Below are 24243 nucleotides of genomic sequence, written 5' to 3'. Positions count from 1 at the left end.
AATATACACTGTACAAATTTCATTTAAAAAATCCATTTAAAGGTTTCTTTCTGAAAGACTAGAAGATACTACAACACAGTTCATACATGTCAGCATGTAGTCAAGTGGCAAGACATTTCTCTAGATGGGATAGGCATTCTCCAGCTCCCATCATTGATATGGTTACCTTTCTGACCTGTGTGGTCATTCAACAGACCTGATAATGTACCTGTCTCTTGAGTATCTCCAAGCTGTGTGTGTGAAATTGAAAAATATATTATCTATGTTTTTCAGAAAAGGAATATAAGGCATCTCAGGATCCCTTTTTCATTGCTATTACTCATAGATTGAAAGCTTCAGATGAAGTGAAATACTCTTTAAAAAATGACTACTAATGGGATGAATGTCTCCAATATTTTACACTGCACTTGGCAGGACCATCTTAATCCATTGCCATAAACTCATCTGACAAAGTAAAAACCACTGTCACTCATAGATTTCTGCTGGCATCCATTAAAGATCAAGTGCATAAAAGGTGACTGGCCCTTCCAGATTTGCCTACGTATAGTAATTTAGCAAATTCAAGTCTCTGACATAGTGTTTACTTATATGTCAACAATAAAATGCAAATGCAAATAGATGCCACAACTTCATTTATTTGAATAATAGTGATTATAGGAGTATAATCAAATGCTCACTCTATTTTCAAGAAATAACTCTTATTCAGTGATTCATTAATTTGGAATTCATTTCCATCTTGTAATCCAATGAAACTCAACATTCTGGGAATGACTGATCAAGAATGCTATACAATCACAAGACAAGCATCAACTGAGAAAAGCAATAGTTATATAATTGGAAATTTTTAACTGGTGAAATCACTTCATTCAACTGACTAAAAGTTGACTACCAATGTAGGACTAAAATATGACTATTAAACAGCTTGCACTAGGATGACAGCTCCTTTCCACCCAATGACCTCACATTAATTACAACAAATATTCCTAATATGAAGCTCTCTTGGTCTGTTATTAATTTCTGGCAGTGTGAACTCCTTTTTTTGGTGAGACATTTTCTTTTCTAAAGAAATTGCTTCAGTCATCTGAGGAAGCTCATAAGGTTTGGTTTGCTTATGCAGTTTCTCCTCTCTTCTCTTCATAATTTCTTCAAAGTGTTTTTTCTCTTCTAAGTCTTTATCTTTCCGTTTTTTGGCCTCATTCATCGCCTCTTCTTTCCTTCGCAAATTCAGTTCTATCTGCCACTGTTAGAGAGAAAACTTCATTTACATGTAATTTCCGTGAAAAAAATATCAATTTAGCTTCTTAAAATGAAGATACTTATATACATATTTCTTAGTCTTTCCCCCGCCAACCCTCGCAGACAATCCTCAGGAATATTATACTCTTCTACCGTACTAGGAAAATATACAAACCATCTATTAGAACACATAAAATTCCCACAAAAACAGAATTCTCTCTTAGTATTTTTAACATTTTTAACATTCAAAAGAAGAGATAAAAGGTTTTGGTTTTCTATATCCCAAAGGATTTTACTTTCTTCATCAATATTGATATTTACATGACAGCATGGGTCATAAAATGAAAAATGAAACTAAGCTAATGCAAAACAAACATTATGAGAAAGGGGAGAAGTGTGGAATGAATTTGACAAAATAACACTATATGCTGCATAAGCATACAACACTGAATACACCTTTCTATTTATCTATAAAGCACTAAAGCATTAAAAATGATTAGATAAATAAATAGAAGGAAGACAAGTAGAGGAAGAGGACTAGGGGGAGGGAAAGGAGGCACCAGGACTGAAATGGAGTAAATTAAATTGTATACATGTGTGATTACATCAAACTATTATACTTAACTATAAAGCATTCACTGAATCATTAAAAAAATCAAAGCATAATAATATCATCACATACACTTATTACATTATATATCCCAGTTAGGTTTTAATGACATAAGAAATACAAATTATCAGCACTTTCTTTGAGATTGCATCTACACAGTTATTACTCGCATATTTGGTTCCTCAACAACAATTTTTTTTTGCAGGAAATATATAGAAAATTTAGGCAAAACATCCAGAACATTCAGGCACAGCCTTAAATTCATGTTTTGTCTACAAGTTCTATGATATTTAAGAGTGACACATAATTCCTTCACATATATTAAATTAAATAATAATCTGTTTAATAACACTACCAATTTATCTTAGAGCACATAAGTAGTAGTTGGTTTAATATATTTTAATATAATATTTTCTATGGATAAAGAACTAATGTACCTTATATGTGGTATACCATGTACCTATCTCATACTTTGCTGTTTACACTGTGAAAAATCAAGAGGATTAATTTTTAAGAACTGTCAGTAAAATCAAAATTTTAGGTTTCCAAAACAGTATGTATAAATGAAGAAATACATATGAAAGCTGCCAAGAAAGGTTACTGTATTACTATTGTCCAAGAGGCCACTCTTCCTCCTTAATTCCTTCCTTAAAACTTGTCATGGCTGGAATTCACAATAACATCAAAATCCTTCATTTTATTAATCCCAGAAAAAATAAAATTAATTTTTGTCTCAGCTGACCATGACTAGTAGATAAATCATTGTAGATAAATCACTGTATTGGGCTGGGGTTGTGGTTCAGTGGTAGAGTGCTCGCCTAGCATGGACAAGGCACTGGGTTTGATCCTCAGCACCACATAAATGTAAAATAAAGATACTGTGTCCACATAAAACTAAAAAAAATAAATATTATAAAAAATCATTGTATTGTTTTGATTTGAGCATGTCATTCTTATCATCCATTATGGTAACTAGGAGGATGCACATATACTTGAAGTTGGTGGGAAATGGAAGCACCAGTTACACCTTTATTCATCCCATGAACTCAGTGATTTGATCATCATGCTGTGGAACACCTGCTTTATACAAGGAACCTTAATATCCACTGATCAATTAGGTATTTCTTATTCCTTGCATTATTACAGTTACAAAAGTCAGTTGGCTTGTAGGTACAATTATATCTGTAGGTTCAGGAATGTGTTTTTGTTTCTTGTCAATATTACAGATCCCATACTCTGGCCTCCAATCCTGGTAGAGACTATACACAAAGAACTTGAGGTGCCATGAAGAAAGGAAAAGGAAAGTAGATTTGGAGTCCAGAGATCTGATTTTTTGCATAGACTTCATCATTTACAAATGTTAAAACTTTGGGCAAGTAACTGAACTGTGAACCACTAATTATTCTTATTGACAGATGTTTTACAAAGTTGTTGTGAGAATCAAACTAATAATTTTTAAAAGTGTGAAATACATCTGGAAGGAAATGATATGTGCATGAATACTTTAATAATATAATATTCAGAGGCACTTCCATAAGCTTTCCCAAATCAAAACTAAAAACTATTATCTATTTTATTAGGCTACATATCAAACAACGTGGATCTCAGAAACTCTCAAGCATAGTTTCAGACAGGATTCCTTTACCCTTCTTTAGTTACAATATAAGCTGGCCAATGGCAGCAATTATCTGAATAATGCATATACAACAAAAGAACAAGATGACCATTGTCAGAAGCTATTTCCCATCCTCTTTTCTGTCATTATCCTCTGTCTTTTTTTTTTAATTTTTTAACATGTTGATGGACCTCTATTTATATGTAGTGCTAAGAATTGAACCCAGTGCCTCACACATTCTAGGGAAGTGCTCTACCACTGAGCCACAACCCCAGCCCCTTCTGTCTTATTAAGTAACCCTAAGAACCATTCAAATTTATTATGCATCAAATATATTATATGTTGGCTAGCAAATACTTTATTATTCAACAGTAGAACAAATAGTAGCTCTTTTTGTGACTCTAACATATCAATCAGTCTCCAAACTTCAATATTTACATTTATTGCTACAGTGGCTTAAATATTAGCTATGTGGTATATAACTATTCAATGCAACCAATAAATGATATAATCCCTATTTTTTCCTAAGAGATAACTAAATAGAATGTGAAAAATTAATCTGGTGATATAATCAGAATCTGATAAATATTGAACTACTGGTGATAAAATAATCACATTTTTTATGTTATTGAATTCTTACTGTGTTCAAAGAAAACACAAAAATAATGTCTGTTACTCTAGCTCTACTGCTAAAAATAATGTAGACATAAAATGACAGGAACTAGGTAAGCAATTATCAATTAAATATAGCACAAAAAATTAAAGTGTCTTACGTGAATAGCCTTATATTGTCACTGCTTCTTTAACGCATATTAAGAACAAGTGATTAAAAGTCTTTCTAATTCGTCAAGGGTAAAGAATGGTCACTGAAAATTGAGTCAAAATTTTTTTGTTCTGTTATTAGAATTAAACTACAGAAGAAATCAGTGTTCAATGTTCAATATTAGATTCTTGTCACAAGAAATCAGTACTAATTCAGGAAACAGGATTAGGCTAGTATTTCCCAAGTTTCCTTTACCCAGTGAAGGCACTGAGTATAGCATACCTCATGCATCTCACTATGTGGATAGCATAGTGAGATAAAACCCCTGCATCCACCATTCCATTCAGTGACCAATCATGACTCTATTTTAAATGCCACGTACTAATACTTCCTTATCAGGACTACATTTTACAATTCAAAGTGCTTTTGAACACAGCTTTTGCTCCTGGTTTAAGAAAGTCAATCTTACGTGATAGTCAACGATTTTTGCCAAGTTTTTATCCGCCTTGGTGAAGAAATCTGGATATGGAAACATGGGAAGTTCTGAAGGACGTTCCCTTTAAAAGAGCACAAGAACAGAGCCAATGTTAGGGATAGGTATTCTTTCTGCCCAGAAATGAACAGAGTTCTAAATCATAATTCATGACTAAGCACTTGGATTCTATGTTGTTAACATAAATTGCTTACTCTGTATAGACTACTGGGTTTAGCTTTTAGTTTTTGTGAGCCATCTGAGGTTAGCAAAATGGGCACGCTTGAAGGTACAGCATGAAATACAGAATGAAAACTACACAATAATAAAAAGGCAATCCTTGCCTAGCAGGTATAAACAGTATAGCTGCAGCAAATGAAACGGTGGATATGAAGGGTTTGAGGAAATAGGCAGTAGACTGTGTTCAATGGTAATGAAAGTGTCCATCCCTACACATAGCTCCACAGCCCTGGAAGTTCTGATGAAAGCCTGTGACTAATAATTTGAGCCAAGATATGCTGAAACAATGATGTGATTTCAATAATTCTTTCACGTGCTTCTATTACTAAGGGTGGAACTGTGGTCATTTGGCAACAGCATGATAAAATGGTTGGAAGCACAAAGCTGGGCTCCAAACTATGGGAGATTTAGTGTCAAATTACCCATATACTAGTGCATTATTAAAATTATTATGCAGGGAAGGTGTGAGTCAAGAAAAAAGTAAACAATAAGATGATGGTAGAGGATGACCTTGAGGGAGAGATAGTGGAAGTATAGAACGTAGTAGAAAGAATTAGGGAAGGGCCTAAGGAGACAGAGTTCCTGAGAAATTTCCATATCCAAAACAGTTTGAATTCTTAAATTCTTAGTCTGGAATGTCTGACATTAACTTTTTCCAATTTATTGCTTATACCATTTCAGTGAGCTCTACATTCGTGACTCCCCTCCCTCATGTTCCTTTGACAGCACCAGATTCTATTGCTCTATAGTGCTCTAAATGCTCCTCAGATTCCTCTATTTATCTTTCACCTCTACTGTCACTTCCCTAGGCTAAATCATCATCTCCCACCTACTCTAAGACCTTCTTTTCTAAAACCCCTGCATCCACCATTCCTTACCTACATTATTCTTGTCTCTACCTAAATTTTTTCTTCTAAAATACAAAATGTATCATGTCAAACTGTTACATCAGACTGTTGGATATCTCCCCATTAAGTTCAGGATTAAGATCACATGTGTTAAGAACACCTAAGGCATACTACTGTGCATTTGTTAAAGTAGTTAAGCGTAGTTTCTCCAGACTTATTTCTCTCTCTCTTTCTTGCACCCCTAGCACACAGGCTTTCTTGCAGTTGCTGCCATCTACCTTGCTCCTCCTCAGTATCACTTGTTTGCACATGCTGTGGACACTCTCCAATTCCTCTCACCTGCTCTCCATCCATGATCCAGGGCTTGTTAATGAAGGTTCATTCCTCAGCTCTCAGTTCAAGGCCACTACTGTAGCTCTCCATCCATCATGGACCTCTCTTTCATTATGTTTACCTGAGCTATAATTCTGTTTGTCTTGTGCCAGGGTGAATTTTGTGTTCTCCTGACTAGAGTATGGGCCACATGACCATGGAAACTTTTACCAGTTTGCAGACCACTGTTTCTTCAGTGTGCAACACAGTGCCACCAATCACTCACTGAATGTTGGCCTGTTTGCTTAATGGTAGAGGAAATGTATAACCTATGATAAGCTTCAACCCTCAATTTTTCAAGCCATTACTAACAGTTCATCCCCACAACACTTTGTGTCAGTTGAGTAGTACTGGGTATAGCAAGAGGACCAAGAGATGAGCTCAGAGTAGAGTTGGCTGCAGGAGTTCAAAGGAAAACAACTGAAGTGACAGGTGATCATAGAAAATGGAGCCCTCTCCCAGCCTAAAAAATATTCAGAAATGTTGTGAGAAGAATATTGAGCTTTTCACTATATTCCAAACAAGGTCTTTTACCATTGTATTAAAACTAAAGAAAAATGTGTATCTAGAAAGCTGGGGATTTGATTTGGAGGACATGGAGGAGCTAATGTTGGGGTTAACTATATTCATTTTAATGAAATATGGGCATTTCTAATGTTTAAACAATTATGCCAAATGTTGTAAAAAGATAAATAAGACATAATCTTAAAATCATTTAAAGGTTAAAAGTATTCAAACAAGTTTCCGAAAATTCCTTTTTGAATAATGTACTCAATTTAAAAAAAAAAAATGCAGTAACATAATATTAAAAAGACCTTTAAAAAGTAAAATTAAATAAATATGAGTATGCATCTGTGATTTCTATTACCTCTGTTGAATTGTTTGTACCAGAAAAGAAAAAGAAATGCATGGATAATTATAATGCAGGAAAATATGAGACATAAGACAGGTAAACATTGAGTTGTATGAACAAACAAATACAAAGGGGTTAAGCACATCGGCTCTGCACTTGGACATATCTTGATGTGAATTTTGGTTCTTCCAATTAGCGGAACATCATCCTTAATGTGGAATAATAACAGTCCCTACCTTATTATGATTTTACAAAGAGATAAGATATAAATCAAACACTAAACAAGTTTTAGCTCTCATACTTTATCGTCATCATTATCAACAGCACTCAGAGAAAGAAGCCATAACTTCAGTTGACACTATCAATTATGGGAAAAGGGACTAAGGACGACAATTCTGATGAGCTGTAAATAAGATATAGAATTTTGATAAGTTAAATGGCAAGTCAAAGAAAGAGACTTCCAAAAAGACGGTGTTTATTTTCCCAAAGTTGCTTTAACAACTACAAACTGGGAGGCTTAAAACAACAGAAATTCATTTTCTTACAGTTCTGGAGGCCAAAACTCCTAAATCAAGGTGTTGGCAGGGTTAGAGGCTCCAGAGGCTCTGGAGGAGAATCCATTCCTTGCCTCTCCCTTGGCTTCTGATGGATGTTAGCAATTCTTGGCTTGTGGCTACATGTCCTCATCTCTGTCCCTGCATTTGATTCTTTTTCTTTCTTCGGCTCTGTCCTCTCCTTTTTGGTTTCTTATAAAGATACCTCTTATAAGAACATAGGGATGCCGCCATTGATTTAAGGCCCACATGATCAAGATGGCCTTGCCATTCACTTCTGCTGTACTAGACTGAGTCCTCTGGGCTATAGGCCCCTAATTTCCCATTTTTTAAAGCATTTACTTAGAAAATTTCCAATTTTAAATACTCCCTCAACCCTTGAAAATGTAAATCTCCTCCCAGAAATGTTTTTCTAAAGGACCTGGAGCCATTCTTTGAAATGTGATTATCAAAGAAAATAGTTCCCATTTCCCAAGTTATTTGACAATCAACAAACACATCTCAAAGACCTAATCACAATGACTAGCCTACTCTTTTCGGTTCTCCTACATGTGCCCTACCAGCTCCCCACAGCACTCACAATTCTCTTGCCTTTGCTTTATAGGAGTTGCATTCAATCTCTTTCCCCTACTGCAACAGCCATATGAAAAATCCTGTCTGCCTGTTTAGTTTATCTAGTGCAATTTTCTTGGACCTATATAATCTAGGATGATCTTGTCTTGAGACCCTTACATTTTTATTGATCTTTCTTCCAAATAAGATCACATTCATAAGCATAGGGCATTAAGATTAGGCCTTATCCTTTGGAGAACACAATTCCAGCCCACTACAGATGACAAAGACTCATTTGGGGAAAAAGTTGATGACTGGTGTGGCAGGAACCCAGAATACTTCTAAGGGAAGAGAGAGTGACTCATTTATTCACTCATTCATTTATTTAATACAACATTTATTGCAAGAGGGATGTTAGTATAAGAAAAAAGAAGAAAAAAGAGAACTTTAGTTATGGCTCTCCAGGAATTTGAAGGTCACAAGGAGGGAGGTATAAAAACAGACACCTACAGTACATTGGGAAACTGTTGGAAAACAGTAAAATAAGTTTCTTTGCAGTACAAAGGTGGGTAGATGGCACAATTTAGCAAGAGAGAACTTCCTGAATGGATTATGCATGATTGTCCAAGTTGTAGCAATAGGGTTATGATGAGATTGATAAAAAGACACATTTGGACATGTTCAGTTTCTTTAATATATCAAGGATGAGAAATGTACAGATATTTACCAAAAAAGTGGGGAAGATGACATAGTTCCTTATGTGGAGTTGTGCTGGGAGCCATTAGCCAAGTAGGTATGACAATTTCCTTGCCAGCGTACCCCATGTTGCAGTGACATTGAATGTAGGTGACCTTGCTCAAGGACCAAGGCGGATTAGGGCGTTCCTGGTTTAGGTTCCAGGTTTAAGGTTTAAGATTATTCCTGCTGGGAATAGGGCGTATCCTGCTGCCTGAGTTCCCCTTGAGTTCTCACGGGATTCAGAGTATTTTTTGAGAGATAGAAGCCCAGTGGAGGTGGATTTGGGCAGAGAACGTGGATTTCCCCAGAACGTGATTGTAGACGGCTGGTGTGAGTTCGGGAATAAAGAGTTGCTGTTTGAATCTACAAGCTGTGTGGTGGCTCGTGATTGTGTGCCCAGCCAGACGGCAGCAGAGTTGCGGGTTTTCAAGTCTCCAAAACCCTCCTGAGGGCACACAGGTATGGAAAGAGCATCCAAAGTGAAGAAAACACTGTATCAATTAAACAAACCACAGAACTCCACCAGTTGAAAGACTTGCATTTGAATTAATACAAACCCAGGTATTACACATACGGAACTTCTCAAAAAAACACTGGGATTTTCTTTTGTCAATATAAAAAGCCACTTGCAGCAGACCCATGATCCCACAGATAACAATCAATATCAGAGTTAAGAATTATTCCATTAAAAATTGTTTAAAACTGTGGATGATACACTGAAACAGCTAGGACTTAATGGCCAAAATCTCAGAGACAGAAATGAACCACAGAAAGCAAATAATACCTGTAAGATATGCTTCTCCCTAAGGCATTTCCCCACTTATTGTATGGAGTACAAATGGAAAATCTAGGCAGAGTAATTTTTATTAGAAGCAGAGAAGCCAGCAGAGCATCTGGCAATCTCACAGTGTGGGAGAGGCGAAACTTAAGAGTTTGGAGCTGCTAAGGTAGCCCAGACTGAAGTGATCAAGCTCAAGAGGAGTGCCACACTCTTTACTAGGTTTCCCCTTGAAGGATTTGGTGGATTATTAACCCATGAAGTCTGAGAAGCCAAGCAAAGGGGTCACTGACAAGTAGAGTGAGATTTTTCAGAAAATTGATGGAAACACAAAATTTGGAGTATAAAATTGGCAAGTCTTTGATAAACACTTCAGGCTCCATTTGGGAGTCTTGAAAATCTACACCCTGAAGTTACATTTGCTGGACATAGATTGAAATTAAAAGCCATAAAATTTTTGAGTCAGTTCATCCACTGGTTGGACTAAAATGCTCTGAAATCAAATTACAAAGCAAGAAATGGCACATCCTTTCTGGAGGCATAGAGCGTCAATTAGATTTACAATTTCCATAAACAAGTTTCAAAATTCAATAAATCATGATTAGACACCCCAAATATTATATGGAAGACTCATATGTGATTAAAAGTGGGGATTTAAAATAACTATGATACATATATTTAAATAAGCTATAAATGGACAAATTCAACAGAAAACTGGAAGCTATTTTACAAATTCATAGATGAATTCTGTAATTAGAAAAAAGCAGAAGTGAAAAATTAAATTTAAAATTTAATAACAGATATAATAGCAGGTTGGGAATAGAAAAAAAGATAAGTGACTGAAAGAGGGGAAAATAGAAATGTCTAGGCTCAAACAAGCAGACATAGAATATAAAAAGTAGAAAAGATACATGCATGAAAATATTCAAAATAGCATTGTTGTAATAGCAGAAAACTGGAAACAACCCAGACATTTACCAATAGTCAAAGGATAAATTTTTGTTGACTCATTAAATGGAAATTATTTAAAATTGTAAATACATTAAACATAATAAATGAATGAACTTCAGCTAGATGCAGCCATGCAGCATAATTAAAGTCCATACACAATTTATGTAAGAAAACTTGCAGTATAATTTTATTTATAAATATCCAAAACCATATAAAACCACACAATGCAAGATTAAGGATGCAGACATTTGTTTTTAAAAAAATAAGAAAAACAAAGGAATGATTTACAAGATTTAGAATAGTAGTTCTTTCTGCAATAAAGGAAAAAACAAGTGATTAGGGGAGGATAATGAGAAAGTGTCTAGTTTTAGTCATATTCACTTCATGGCTGGGTGATGGGAATTTTGGTGCTAGTTTTATTTTATCATTAGTACTCTTGTTATTAAACTTGAAAAGGCACATTACATATTTCTTGTATATATTACACATTTAACAATAAAAAAATATAAGTAAAAAGAACATTTTTGCATAAGCGAATCACATTCTGGAGCATCAGTCTGCCTTGTGGTCTAATCGCCCAGTTACCAAAAACAAAGAGTTACAAAGACACATTCATATGGTAATTTGAGAAATATGGATCACAGGATCTTTAAGGGCAAAATACATGGCTTTTTGACAAAAGCCAAATAGGCTGACCCTATACTGGGCTTGCCACTTGCCTCTGAAGAGGATCAATATTAGTTGCCTAAGGAGTATCTCAGGTGCTATCACCCAAACCATCCCCAAGAATGTGATGAGCTTTTTGCTGGGAGGCTGGTAGCACTGGAGATTTCCCTAGATAGGGTGGCATCCCTGTTCAGCCAGGGCAGTGACAACTGAACTGAGCACCACACTCATCTAGTGATCTAGGTTTCTCCACGAGGGATTTTTGAGTCCATTTTACATAAACATGTTTCATCCTCTTCTCCTTTTCTAGGCTCTTCTTTTTCTGCAGCACCAGGGGCCTCTTCTGTTTCTCCAGATCTGTTTAGTACTATGCCACTGTCCTCTGATTGCCTTTGTCCAGCTTGGCCAGGTTTGGGCTGTGCCTCCCCAGAGAGACAGTGATGGGCAAAGCCCACTAAGTCTTAAGACATCCCTTTTCTCTGGTCCTTTGGGTCCTAGTGAAGGGCTTCTTGGGCAGTCCCACCACTTCCATGGTCCCAGTGCAGAGATCACTAACAAACAGCGAGGCCTTTTTTTCCTCCAAAAAAGTAGATTTTTCTCTTCGCTTAACATTGTTCACTTAATATTACATCACCTTCTATCGTGATGTAGTATTTTCATTACATCATTTTTTTTTCATTTCCTACAGTATTTGCTCATATTTTCCTAATGATTTAGGTTACTAAGAAAAAATAAAAACAGTCCTTTGGCTATCATATATTTCCTTTCCTTAAGCAGACTTTGCATAAACCAAGATGAACTCAAGCTGACCAGCACTATGCCAGGCTCTGAAAACTTCTGAGCATGTCACCTGTCACCGCCACCCCCCGCCCCCAAACACTGTTCAGGAAACTCAATTTGTACTTAACAAAAATCAGATCTTAAGTAGCATTGCCTGTTAATTCTTCAGTAGCATTTCCCCCAATTTTGTTTTATTATTCTTAGGAACCATGACGCATTGTGAAAAAAACTGTTTTCAAGTCCTTAGCGACACATTTGATGATAACTTTAACACTCAGAATTCCACCTACTCAGATTTAATATTTCAAAAATCTTTAAAAGAAGAGTTTAAGCCAAGGGTGGTAGTTCATGTCTTTAATCCCAAGTAACTCAGGAGATTGAGGTAGAGGAATCTCAAATTCAAGGTGAGCCTGAAGAACTTAGCAAGAGAGGAGATTAAAAAGTAGATGATTTTTATGGGTATATTAAGGGAAGATTTTTATCTTAATAAAACAATTTTGTTTTGCATTTGGGAGACCTGATTGATACAAATAGCAAATCATACCTGAGTGTACTTTCATCACTATTTGTATTTTTTGAAACCTAATTATCTTGTTCAAATCATAGCTGGCCATAAAAGAAAAGACTTTTTTTGTACCAAGGATTGAACCTAGGGTTACTTGGCCACTGAGCCACATCCCCAGACATGTTTCTATATTTTATTTTGAGACAGGTTTCACAAAGTTGCTTAGGGCCTTGCTAAATTGCTGAGGCTGGCTTTGAATTTGCAAACCTCCTGCTTTAGCCTCCCAAACCACTGGGATTACAGGCATGTGCTGTGGCCTGACTGAAGGACAAGATTCAAAGCACAAATGCTTACAAGACAGTTATATGGAATTAACAAAGCTAATACAAATCTCTTTGGCAACTTTTTAAAGGCTGGTTAATAATTTTTTACAATTACTTGTTCCCACATTAACAATATCTTGTAACTAGTTAATTGATCTTTTTTATAAATGTATTTCCTATTTTTAAAAATTTTCACAGATACAGTTCAATCAGTGAGAGTCACTACATTGTCTTTCTCTCACCCCTCCCTTCCAACTTCTATAATTGGGCAGTGATCTCATTTCTGCCTAGCATGAGAAACTGTCAGTCAAAGGAAGACTCTGGGGTCCTTGGGCTTCTGACACTCCCAATGATGATGTCCCAGGGGCTCTGTCTCAGACATCGGCTTCCACAGTTTCAGTCTCAATTTTCTTTGCCAGCCAGACTATTGATCCAGTGGTTTCCATATATAGTTTCTGTTAGAAACTTTCAGGTATCACTTTCATATTGATTACAGCCTACAGAAGCAATTGAGCTACACATACTGGTGGATTTTCAAATTTTAATTTGTGTTCTGAGTCAAAATATCCAGTGAACCAGTTCCATTGAAACAAGCCTTTCTGTATTCCCATACATAAAATGTTATAGTCCTGAGCCATGCATAGTCTGCTGCTACCTAACATTACGGATTTACCTTCTACTGCAGTTTATCTACAATCTCCTAATTTAATTTATCCATTAGAGTCTGGGGTCTTTTCATTAATTTCTTTGTAGATACTAATCTGTGTGATTATGGCAATAGGATTGTGATGTGATTGATGTCCAAAACTTGTCAGAAGACATAGTAAAGGGATGTTAAGCAGATTTGACACAGAGGAAAAAAGTTAATATGTCTCCCGCAGAGGTGTGGCTCCAGGACCGCCTCAAACTAGCCTGGAGGGATGCACAGGAGTAAGTGTAGAATTACTGAGAAATGACTTAAGTGAGTAGTAGTATCAAGTCCTCCTTCACGGGACAAAATTGAGTGGAGAACAGGGGATTATTTTCATTTAGAATACATTGGATTTTAGAGTCTACTTACACCTATTGGAACCGGTGGCTTTCTGGGCTTGCTGTGTTTCTGTCATCCTGATAATACTCCCCACCTCCGCTCCCGGGACCACTGCTTTCTATACCCAATAAGCTCCTGTTTCTTGATTTATTTTCTCATTCTGGGGAACACATTCTTAAGATACTTCCTCAGACATAGTGAATAAAAACTAAATGATAAGAAGCCTCATATATTTGAGGATGTCTTTATTCCACTCTAACATTTGATAGATTAGGATATGAATGTATTCAGGAATCATTTGTTAAATGAACTTTGTCCAAATTGAAGAACAGATCATATTTAGATAACTTTTATATGAAAAGTTGTTACCTATATTCCAAACATTATGAACCAAATATACTGAATAACAAGAAATGCCTATAATTCTTTTGAGGATATTATTTCCCTCAGTGTACTGAGGCAATTGCTCCAATGTATTCTTGCTTCTGGTGCTAATTTTGAGTAGTCCAATACCATCCAGATTCTCAGGCATTTATAGCAGTCTGCTTGTTCTCTCTGGAACTATATTGTTTAAGATATTTATTGCTAATTTTCTCAATAGACAGATGCAGAAATCTCAATTAGCAAACCAAATGTGTACTTCTTGCTCACAAAAGTCTGGTGCAGTTTAATAGGAGCTCTCTTCCACCCAAATGTCCACGAACCCAGTTTCTTCTCATCTTGTAATCCCACCATGCCAGTAAGTGGCATTCCAGTTCACTTTGACCAAGGAAGAAAGGTGTGGAGGAGATACACTGATTTTTAACTGTTCTTCTACAGAAATATCATGCCACTTCTGCTCATGGTACTTACCAAAAAGTGCATAATTCTAAAGCCAGGTTTCTAAACGTTGGCCATCTTGGTATTTGGGTAGGATGTTGATTTGTCATGGGAACTATCCTGTGCATTGTAAGATATTTAGCAATATTTCTGGCCTCTTTCCCTTACATGTCAGTAACATGCTCCACTGTGACAAACTAAATTGTCTATAAATATTGTCCAGGTCTTCTGGTAGGCAAAATTACCCTATTTGAGAATCACAACTCTAACCTAATGACAAGGAAATATTCTGAATAAATGTATGAAGCATATGAAATATGTTATGATTGCTGGTGGTCTCTGCAACAGGAAGTTTTAAATTTCTCCTTTCCTTAGCTTTGCCATTTTCAAAATAGAAGGTGTAGCAAAAATTTCCACAATGGCTCCCTGTAATTGTCACCTCCTAATATTCATGCCCTCATGTAATTTCATCTCCCGGAGTATGGGCTGGGCAAAAACTTGTATCTAACCCATAGATCAAGGGGATGATGAAATGTCATTTCTACCATTAACTGTGACTTCTGTCTTATTAGCAAACACTTTTTTTTTCTTCCTTAGCATTTATGCTTTGGTAAATCAAGTTGCCATACAGGAAAGGCCCATAGCAAGGGAATAAGGATGGTTTATGGCTGAAAGCCAATAAATCTCCGATGTTCTCTGTTAAACAATTCACAAGGAAATAAATCCTGCCAATCATTTATGAGTGATCTTGGAAGCTGGGTCTTTCACAGATTTTCCTTTAGAGGAGATGCTAACCCTAACCAACATGTTTACTGCCAATACATATGAGACCCCTAGTCAGTGAACCCAGCCAAGCCATGAAACTGTGAGATGATAAATGCATGTCGTTTGTATGTGTCACGACTTGTGGTCATTTCTAACATGGCAATAGGTAATAAATACAAAGCACCTTAGAGTAAATTCATTTTGAGCACTATTCGTGTCCCTTAAATGTGTATTTGTCTATAGTTCTTCAAATTTAAAAAAAATAATAAATAACTCTTTTATCTTTTGTTGTTTTTTGAAATTCCTTTAATTTTAGTAGACCTCTGGAAATGTGCCTCTTGCTTTACTTACTTTCTTGTTCTCATTTCCTTTTTCTTTGTCTTCAATTTTATCTTCTAAACCTTCTGTTGAATTTTTAACTTCTACTATTATGCTTTTAAATTTGTAATAGCTCTTTCTTTACTATTCATTTTTTAAACCCTTCATTTTTCAAGGATGAAAAAGGTTTCATTTATTTCTCAGAGGATAATAATTATAGATATTTTTAGACATTTTTTTTCTGTTCCTCTGCTCTGTTTCAGTTTTCTCTGAGTGCTTTTTGTATTTTCTTTATTTGGGCCCTTGTCTATTATATTGGAGTCATTTTGTTCAAATACTTGGTGAGTCTTATTGCTCCATTAATATTTGAACAGCTTTACTAAGGCATAATTAACATACATAAAATTGTACATCTTTAAAATACGTAAGTTGATAGTTTTTACATATACATATTCATGGAATTATCATCATATTCAAGCAAAACATAGCACCCCCAGCCAATTTCTTCATGTCCCACTTACTACTTGTGTGTGTTTAAGAATAAAATGCTCAAAACACAATTGAAAGCTCTGGCTGGGTTGCTGGGGCATGTTGAAAAATGGCTCTCATTATGGAGTGATTGGGTAGTGATTATATTAGTTACATATTGCTGCATAACAAATTGCTTCATAATTGGCAGCTTAAAGCAACAAACATTTATCTTCTCATGTTTTTTTCTGGGTCAGGAATTTGAGCATGGTTTCTTGTTAGGGTCTCTCACAGAGTAGAAGTTGAAGTGTTTCAGGGACCTCATGCTGTGGAGCATCTACTCACAAGTTTATTCACATGGCTACTAGAAGAAAACCTCCTGTCCTTGCTGGTTATTGGTCAGAGGCATCAGTTTCTTTCCACTTGAGCCTTTTCTTAGGGCAGCTCAGCATACCACAATGGTTTAAAAGTTAGAGAGGGTCCTCAAGACAGAAGCCACAGATACTTAGCAAGCTAACCTTGGAAGTGGTTTCTCATCATTTCTGCCATATTCTATTCATTAGAAACAAAGCATTAAGTTCACATCGCACTTGATTACACAGGTCCTGAGCAAAAAAAAAAAAGTCAAGGATCATTGGAGGCCTACCACAATAGGGAAGCCATTTCTTGGGCAATCCCAAACACCACCATCTATAGGCCTTTTCTGTTGTGCTGGACGCAGATAGACAATCTCTTACCGGGGTATGTCACTGTGGATCATATGGTGAGGAGAGAAGGGTGAAAGTGGAAGTACCAGGGAATGAAAGGAGAGGCTTTGTTCCCTATGAATTCTTTACCTTTATTCAGCATAACATCCTTGTAGTCTTTGAAAGCTTTTGAAGCAGTAAAATAATATGCTCATGATTCTGTTTCAAAATGATTGCTCTGATAGTTGTACAGATTGAACAAGAAATACTGAGACATGTGGGACCACTTTGGGGACGACCAAAATAGACAGTGGTAGTGAGTATGAAAGATTGGAAGAGGAGTCTTACCAGAGGAACAACTGATTGCCATAGCAACCAGATAGATTTGGGGAAGAGAAAATCGGGAGATGTAAGAGACCCTGCCTTTTTCTTCTTTTTCTGCCAATGAGAGATTTCAATGTTGCTAGTTTAGAGGACTTAATAATATAAACTTTCCACTTCAGGCTAAACTGCCAAGAATGTTTGGATGTGAGTATCCTCTAGTATTTTATTTCAGATGTTCTCAACTAGGAAATTTTTGACACACTGACATTTTCTACAATTGTGAGGTACATTAAAATTATTTATTGTTAACAGTAACTAGAACTGAATTCTGGAAATTATCCACTTTTATAAAATATATTATTCTGGGCTTATCCCCATACTAACACTCTCACTCCCATTTACTATAATAAAGTGCTTGAATGGAATTTGATCAATAGAACTGCAACCATCATGTGGAAAAATGGGGCATTACTCAGAATCTATAATTTCTATGTGGTGATCTTAAGTAATCTAAGGGTCATAGGAACTAGAGTTCAAAGTGGTTTTAAGAACCCACTAGTACTCTTTAAACAGAAATGGGGGTAATGCTTTTCAGATTTCAGAATCCAAAAGCAGGCATCCCTTCCTCTCTATTTTTTGCTCCAAGGCAACACAGGTACCAACACCATAGCCAATGACTGGCAGCACCAAAAGGGATTCCTTTTCCTTCATTCTGTCAACTCTCCTATATTTTTAGTTAGTCTTTGCAGGTTATAAAAAAAATTTTTTTAAAGGAAATAGAAAAAATTGATGGGTAGAGATTATACTTCATTCTAGAAATGGTGCTTACCACAAGTAAGATTCTATTGAGGGGAAAAGGAAAAATTTGGGAAGATTGGAAGGGCCCTGTTTTCTCAACAGAGGACTAATAATAGCACTTTTCAGAGATCTGAGATCCAGGCAAAATGGATAGAAAAAAAAAGTTACATCTCAACACAGCTACCTTAGATGAAAGGCTAATAGAGACCAGAACTAAGCTGGGCACTTTGGTTAGCGCTATGCCACCTGCTGCAGATCTAAGTAGGAGCTTCAAGTAGCAAGCAAATGTCTACAGAGGGCTGCAAGCACACTGGTAAATCATACCTGTAGGCAAATGTCAGTCCTTCACAGAGCTTATTTTAATACCTGGGAAGTAGAAGAAAACCTTCAAATGATCTCTAAATCACTCAAGGCAAGAAGATTGATACATCACCTCACATGTCCAGGGGAAAACAAACTTTCAAAAGTTATTTGCTGCAGGATTAGAAAGAAGGCACAGAAAACTAGTAAATGGTACACCCAACAGGATATAAAATACAACCTATAAAATAAGAGAAGAAAGTCATGAAAATAGAAAATTCAGGGGGAAAAAATGATGTGAAATGAGGAAAAGGGCATGAAAACAAAAAGCACCATTGTGACTGATTAATACCTAGTGAAAGCAAGTTTAAAATAAAAACAGAAAAAAAACTATGAAAAATAAATCTGTTGGGTGAATTACCAATCTGAGAAGCTTTCCAAAGTTCAGAGAATGATATGAATGAAAAATAAAGAGAGAAGAGTTAACTGAAATGAAATAAGGAGATGCTACTCAGCCTAAATATTATTAATTACAAAAACCTAAAATATAGAATAGAGGTGATATTAAAAGATATGACCTCAGAAAACTTATTGAATTGAAAAATGACCCATTATGTGTCTTGAAATGACTTAATATACCAATTCAAAAAAGAAAAGAATACTCAAAAAAACTTTAAAGACAAAAGCAAAATTCTCTAATTAGTGAGATAGAAAAACAATTAAATGGAAGTAATTATGTAAACATAAGTAAAATCAGCATTGGATCTCTCCTTTTTAATATATAATGGTAAAAAAATATCTTAAAATTTTTCAAATACTTAGAATAAATGCCTTTTCTATGCTTCCTATAAAGTACCCACATTAAGAGATTAAGGATAGAGGTAATTCAAAGATTATTAGTACTTTTAAGTAAAGAAGGAGGAAGAGGAGAGATGTAGTAGTAGTTGTTGTAGTAGTAGTGGCAGTAGTAGAGGAAGTCATAGTAATAACATTGAGAGAAAGCCAGGTACTCTAAGCTCTTCAAGGACAGTGATCTGTGGTTCTAGAAACTAACATCTAGCCAATACTTTTAAAAAGTCTAGAAGTGAATACTGAACTACATCTAAACAGTCGTTTTAATTTGCTACAAAATTGAATAAAACTAGAGTGCTTCTTAAAGATAAAATAATAATAAGAGTTGTTTTCTGAAAATGTGAACATATTTATAAGAGCAAATGAGGATATAAACCTTCTAAATTATTAGAGTCTAAGTTAAAAATGAAAAAAAAATATTTTAAGTAGGAAAAATACACAGCAAAAGCAAGGAATCATATAAAACATAGTAAACATAAAAGACAAGATACATATGTTTTTGATAAAATTATGTTGTTAATTCCATAAAAGGTAACAAACCAAAGTAAATGTAGCTTTATATTAGACTATTGAAATAAAATGAAATAAAACTTAAAAAAGAAAGAATAAAATGATTTGTTAAGAAATTCTAAACATTAAAATATCAGAAGTTGCAATGCTATTTTCAGAAAAAAGAAAACTTTAAGGAAAGATCATTGAACAGTTCAAAGAGGGTAGTTCATATTGACCAATGGTATATTTCATAAATGATATATTCTCCATTGAATATTTCCATATGCATTCTAAATGGCTGAAAGTAAATATGTCAGATTTAACAATCATTTCAAGAAGATGTGATCACAGACAATTTGTACTTTCATGATTCAGAGAATCTCTATGGGCATGATTATATAACAGTGTGAAAGTGAATGAAATCATGAGAAGCCATCTATAGAATAAGAGAAACAAAAAATTTAACCCCCTAACTGTGAACTGAGATGGTTATTTCTTAGTTCTTAACATTTCTGTATCATTTAATATGTTTAATAACTTTTTTAAAGAAAAGTTCTTCTTTGTTTTCTGAGATTGTTTTCTATCTAATTTGTTCTTCCCTGCAATTATATTATGCAATTTTATGAATTTAATTTCTACCTTTCTCAAGGAAGTTTTTACTTCCTGTTTATATCTACCTTTATAACTACTTGACTGACACCCAAAGTGTTAGTGTATCTAACATTGAACTTCTTTAGTTGCATTGTTCATTAATTAATAAATCTGTAAAAAGCACCTGTCATATGTTCAGTTTTGTACCAGATTCTGGGACTACATAGCATATTCTTGCCTTCAGAACCTTCTTCTAATATTTGTTTCTTTTTGTTGTTTCCTGTTTTGGAAAAATCACGGTCAACTTCTGAATTACCTAGGCTCAACATCTCTGGCATTTATTCATTTAAAGTTTGCTCTGTCTTTTGATTTTCACATCCAATCAAATACCCTCCTGAAGCTGCATTTTCAGTTCCTTTATTTTTTTTTTCTTTTGCCTTCTCTTCTTCATCTCTGTTATCTACTCTCAGGTTTCATCTATCTCACCTTTACTTTGAAACTGCCTTCTAAAATTATCTTATTATTTCCAAACCTCTTCACTTTTTTTTTTTTTGCACCTCGCTAAACTGTTGAGGTTGGCTTTGAACTTGCAATCCTCCTGCCTCTGCCTCCCAAGCTTCTGGGATTGCAGGAGTGCACCATCGTGCCCAGCCATTTAAACTCTTTAAAGAGCATATGACTTTGACATTTCTGCTTGCTTGGCTTTTTCCCCACTGTGCTTATTTTTTTTTCTTTTTTTTTTTATTAGTTGTTCAAAACATTACATAGTTCTTGACAAATCATATTTCATACATTTGATTCAAGTGGGTTATGAACTCCCATTTTTACCCTGTATACAGATTGCAGAATCACATCCATTACACATCCACGTTTTTACATACTGCCATACTAGTATCTGTTGTATTCTGCTGCCTTTCCTATCCTCTACTATCCCCCCTCCCCTCCCCTCCCCTCCCATCTTCTCTCTCTACCCCATCTACTGTAATTCATTTCTCTTTCTTGTTTTTTTTCCCTTTCCCCTCACCTCCTCTTATATGTAATTTTGTATAACAATGAGGGTCTCCTTTCATTTCCATGCAATTTCCCTTCTCTCTCCTTTTCCTCCCACCTCTCGTCCCTGTTTAATGGTGATCTTCTTCTCATGCTCTTCCTCCCTGCTCTGTTCTTAGTTGCTCTCCTTATATCAAAGAAGACATTTGGCATTTGTTTTTTAGGGATTGGCTAGATTCACTTAGCATAATCTGCTCTAATGCCATCCATTTCCCTGCAAATGCCATGATTTTGTCATTTTTTAGTGCTGAGTAATACTCCACTGTGTATAAATGCCACATTTTTTAATCCATTCATCTATTGAAGAGCATCTAGGTTGGTTCCACAGACTAACTATTGTGAATTGTGATGCTATGAACATCAATGTAGCAGTATCCCTATAGTACGCTCTTTTAAGGTATTTGTGGAATAGTCGGAGAAGGGGAATAGCTGGGTCAAATGGTGGTTCCATTCCCAGCTTTCCAAGGAATCTCCATACTGCTTTCCAAATTGGCCGCACCAACTTGCAGTCCCACGAGCAATGTACAAGTGTACCTTTTTCCCCACATCCTCGCCAGCACTTGTTGTTGTTTGACTTCATAATGGCTGCCAATCTTACTGGAGTGAGATGGTATCTTAGGGTGGTTTTGATTTGCATTTCTCTGACTGCTAGAGATGGTGAGCATTTTTTCATGTCCTCCTCTGAGAAGTGTCTGTTCAGGTCCTTGGCCCATTTGTTGATTGGGTTATTTGTTTTCTTATTGTTTAATTTTTTGAGTTCTTTGTATACTCTGGAAATTAGACCTCTATCTGAATTGTGAGGGGTACATATTTGTTCCCAGGATGTAGGCTCCCTATTTACCTCTCTTATTGTTTCTCTTGCTGAGAAAAAACTTTTTAGTTTGAGTAAGTCCCATTTGTTGATTCTTGTTTTTAACTCTTGTGCTATAGGTGTCCTATTAAGGAATTTGGAGCCCGACCCCACGAGATGTAGATTAGAGCCAACTTTTTCTTCTATCAGACGCAGAGTCTATTGACAGTTCTATCATGCTGTAGTAGAACATTTGGATTTTTCCCTCACTCTTCTAGACTTAGCAAAAATTCAGGAAAACCATGAAAATTAGGCAAAAATATTTTTATCAACTATATAACATGAGGACCAACCTACTCGACAGGTTTTCAACCAGTTAGAACAAATGTTAGATGCAAATAAACAAAAGCAACTGTAAGGGCTTCCCAGCATTCCTTGGATGTACCCACACCCACCTGGTAATCAGAGGTGTTCTTGGAGCAGAGACTGCAACATGTTCACCAGAACCCTGAAAATGTGTCTTGGACACACTGCTGGACCCCATTTCCAGTTTTCCTAGGTCCTGTCAGTGCAATAAGTATGAACCTTTTGAGCTAGTTAGTTATGGCTAACTAACTCTCTTGGTTATCCTCACTCACAGAAATGACCTGAAGGAATTCTGAAAGAGTGGAGCTACAGAATCAAAGAACCTAGTCTCCTGCATGACCATATCGGATGCCATCTGAGAAAGAATCCTGCACTTGGCTGTCATGGGTCTAAAAATGCATGCTTATTGTGGTAAGCCACTACTGATTTAGGATTTCTTTCTTTAGAATTTGCCCTTCTTTGTTATCCTCCTCTCTGTTTCCTCAGCATCCAGTATCAGCTTTACTAGAGAAGCATTCAGCATATAATCCATGTGTATTTTGTTTGTGCCTTTCTTTCTTTAAACTCAACACTTCTTTTTTTTGCCATTTAGTTTTTTTTATTGGTTGTTCAAAACATTACAAAACTCTTGACATATCATATTTCATACATTAGATTCAAGTGGGTTATGAACTCCCATTTTTACCCAAATACAGATTGCAGAATCACATTGGTTACACATCCACATTTTTACATAATGCCATATTAGTAACTGTTGTATTCTGCTACCTTTCCTATCCTCTACTATCCCCCCTCCCCTCCCCTCCCATCTTCTCTCTCTACCCCATCTACTGTTAATTCATTTCTCTCCTTGTTTTTTTTTTTCCGATTCCCCTCATAACCTCTTATATGTAATTTTGTATAACAATGAGGGTCTCCTTCCATTTCCATGAAATTTCCCTTTTCTCTACCTTTCCCTCCCACCTCATGTCTCTGTTTAATGTTAATCTTTTCCTCCTGCTCTTCCTCCCTGCTCTGTTCTTAGTTGCTCTCGTTATATCAAAGAAGACATTTGGCATTTGTTTTTTAGGGATTGGCTAGCTTCACTTAGCATAATCTGCTCTAGTGCCATCCATTTCCCTGCAAATTCCATGATTTTGTCATTTTTTAGTGCTGCGTAATACTCCATTGTGTATAAATGCCACATTTTTTTTTATCCATTCATCTATTGAAGGGCATCTGGGTTGGTTCCACAGTCTAGCTATTGTGAATTGTGCTGCTATGAACATCGATGAAACTCAACACTTCTTGACAGAAAGAAAATTCTCTTTTATTTCCAGAACTTAGTTTATATGCCTGAGGCTACTGCCTGAAAATATTCCTTTTAGATATGCCTTTTGCTTTTTACAAATGAATGCTATTTTGTAATATATTTCAATAGCTCTACAACTTAGATGGCCCCCTCATTGCCTAAAAAGGAAATGTCAGAGTCTCGTTTTGGTTTGCAGGGGCCACCATGTTCCAGACTGAACCTTCGTATTTTAACCTCATCTTTCACTTCTTCCTCATCCAGTGCCTTAAGTTTTTCTAGTCATTGTTTTCAGTAGTATCCCATGATATTTTGCTTTAGTGGTGTTGTTTATACTCCTCCTGTCACATAAAATGACTTTTTTCTTTTTCTCCATGTTTACATGAAGAATCAAGTACCTTACTGTCAATTAAACATTTCCTAATTTTTTCTAGCAGGAAGTTTTCTTTC

The 24243-nt window shown here is 35.8% G+C and overlaps 1 protein-coding gene across 1 annotated transcript in view; it reads right to left on the bottom strand.

Moving 5' to 3' along the window:
- Positions 1-383: 383 nt before the first annotated feature.
- Positions 384-24243, bottom strand: part of Tmem232 (transmembrane protein 232) — a 245196-nt gene continuing 221336 nt past the window's right edge. Inside the window, exons 15-16 of the mRNA XM_046460395.2 lie at positions 4694-4781; positions 384-1240 (exon numbers count right to left, since the gene is read on the bottom strand). Of these exons, the coding sequence (XP_046316351.1) occupies positions 965-1240; positions 4694-4781 (364 nt within the window). The 3' untranslated portion in view covers positions 384-964. The remainder of the gene's footprint in view (positions 1241-4693; positions 4782-24243) is intronic.

Source organism: Marmota monax, unplaced genomic scaffold, assembly GCF_021218885.2.
Source record: "Marmota monax isolate L192 unplaced genomic scaffold, Marmota_monax_Labrador192_F-V1.1 WCK01_AAM20220418_F8-fsc00006, whole genome shotgun sequence".
NCBI lineage: Eukaryota > Metazoa > Chordata > Mammalia > Rodentia > Sciuridae > Marmota > Marmota monax.
The sequence above is the reverse complement of the archived record's forward strand: the minus strand, read 5'-3'. Positions and strand labels throughout refer to the sequence as shown.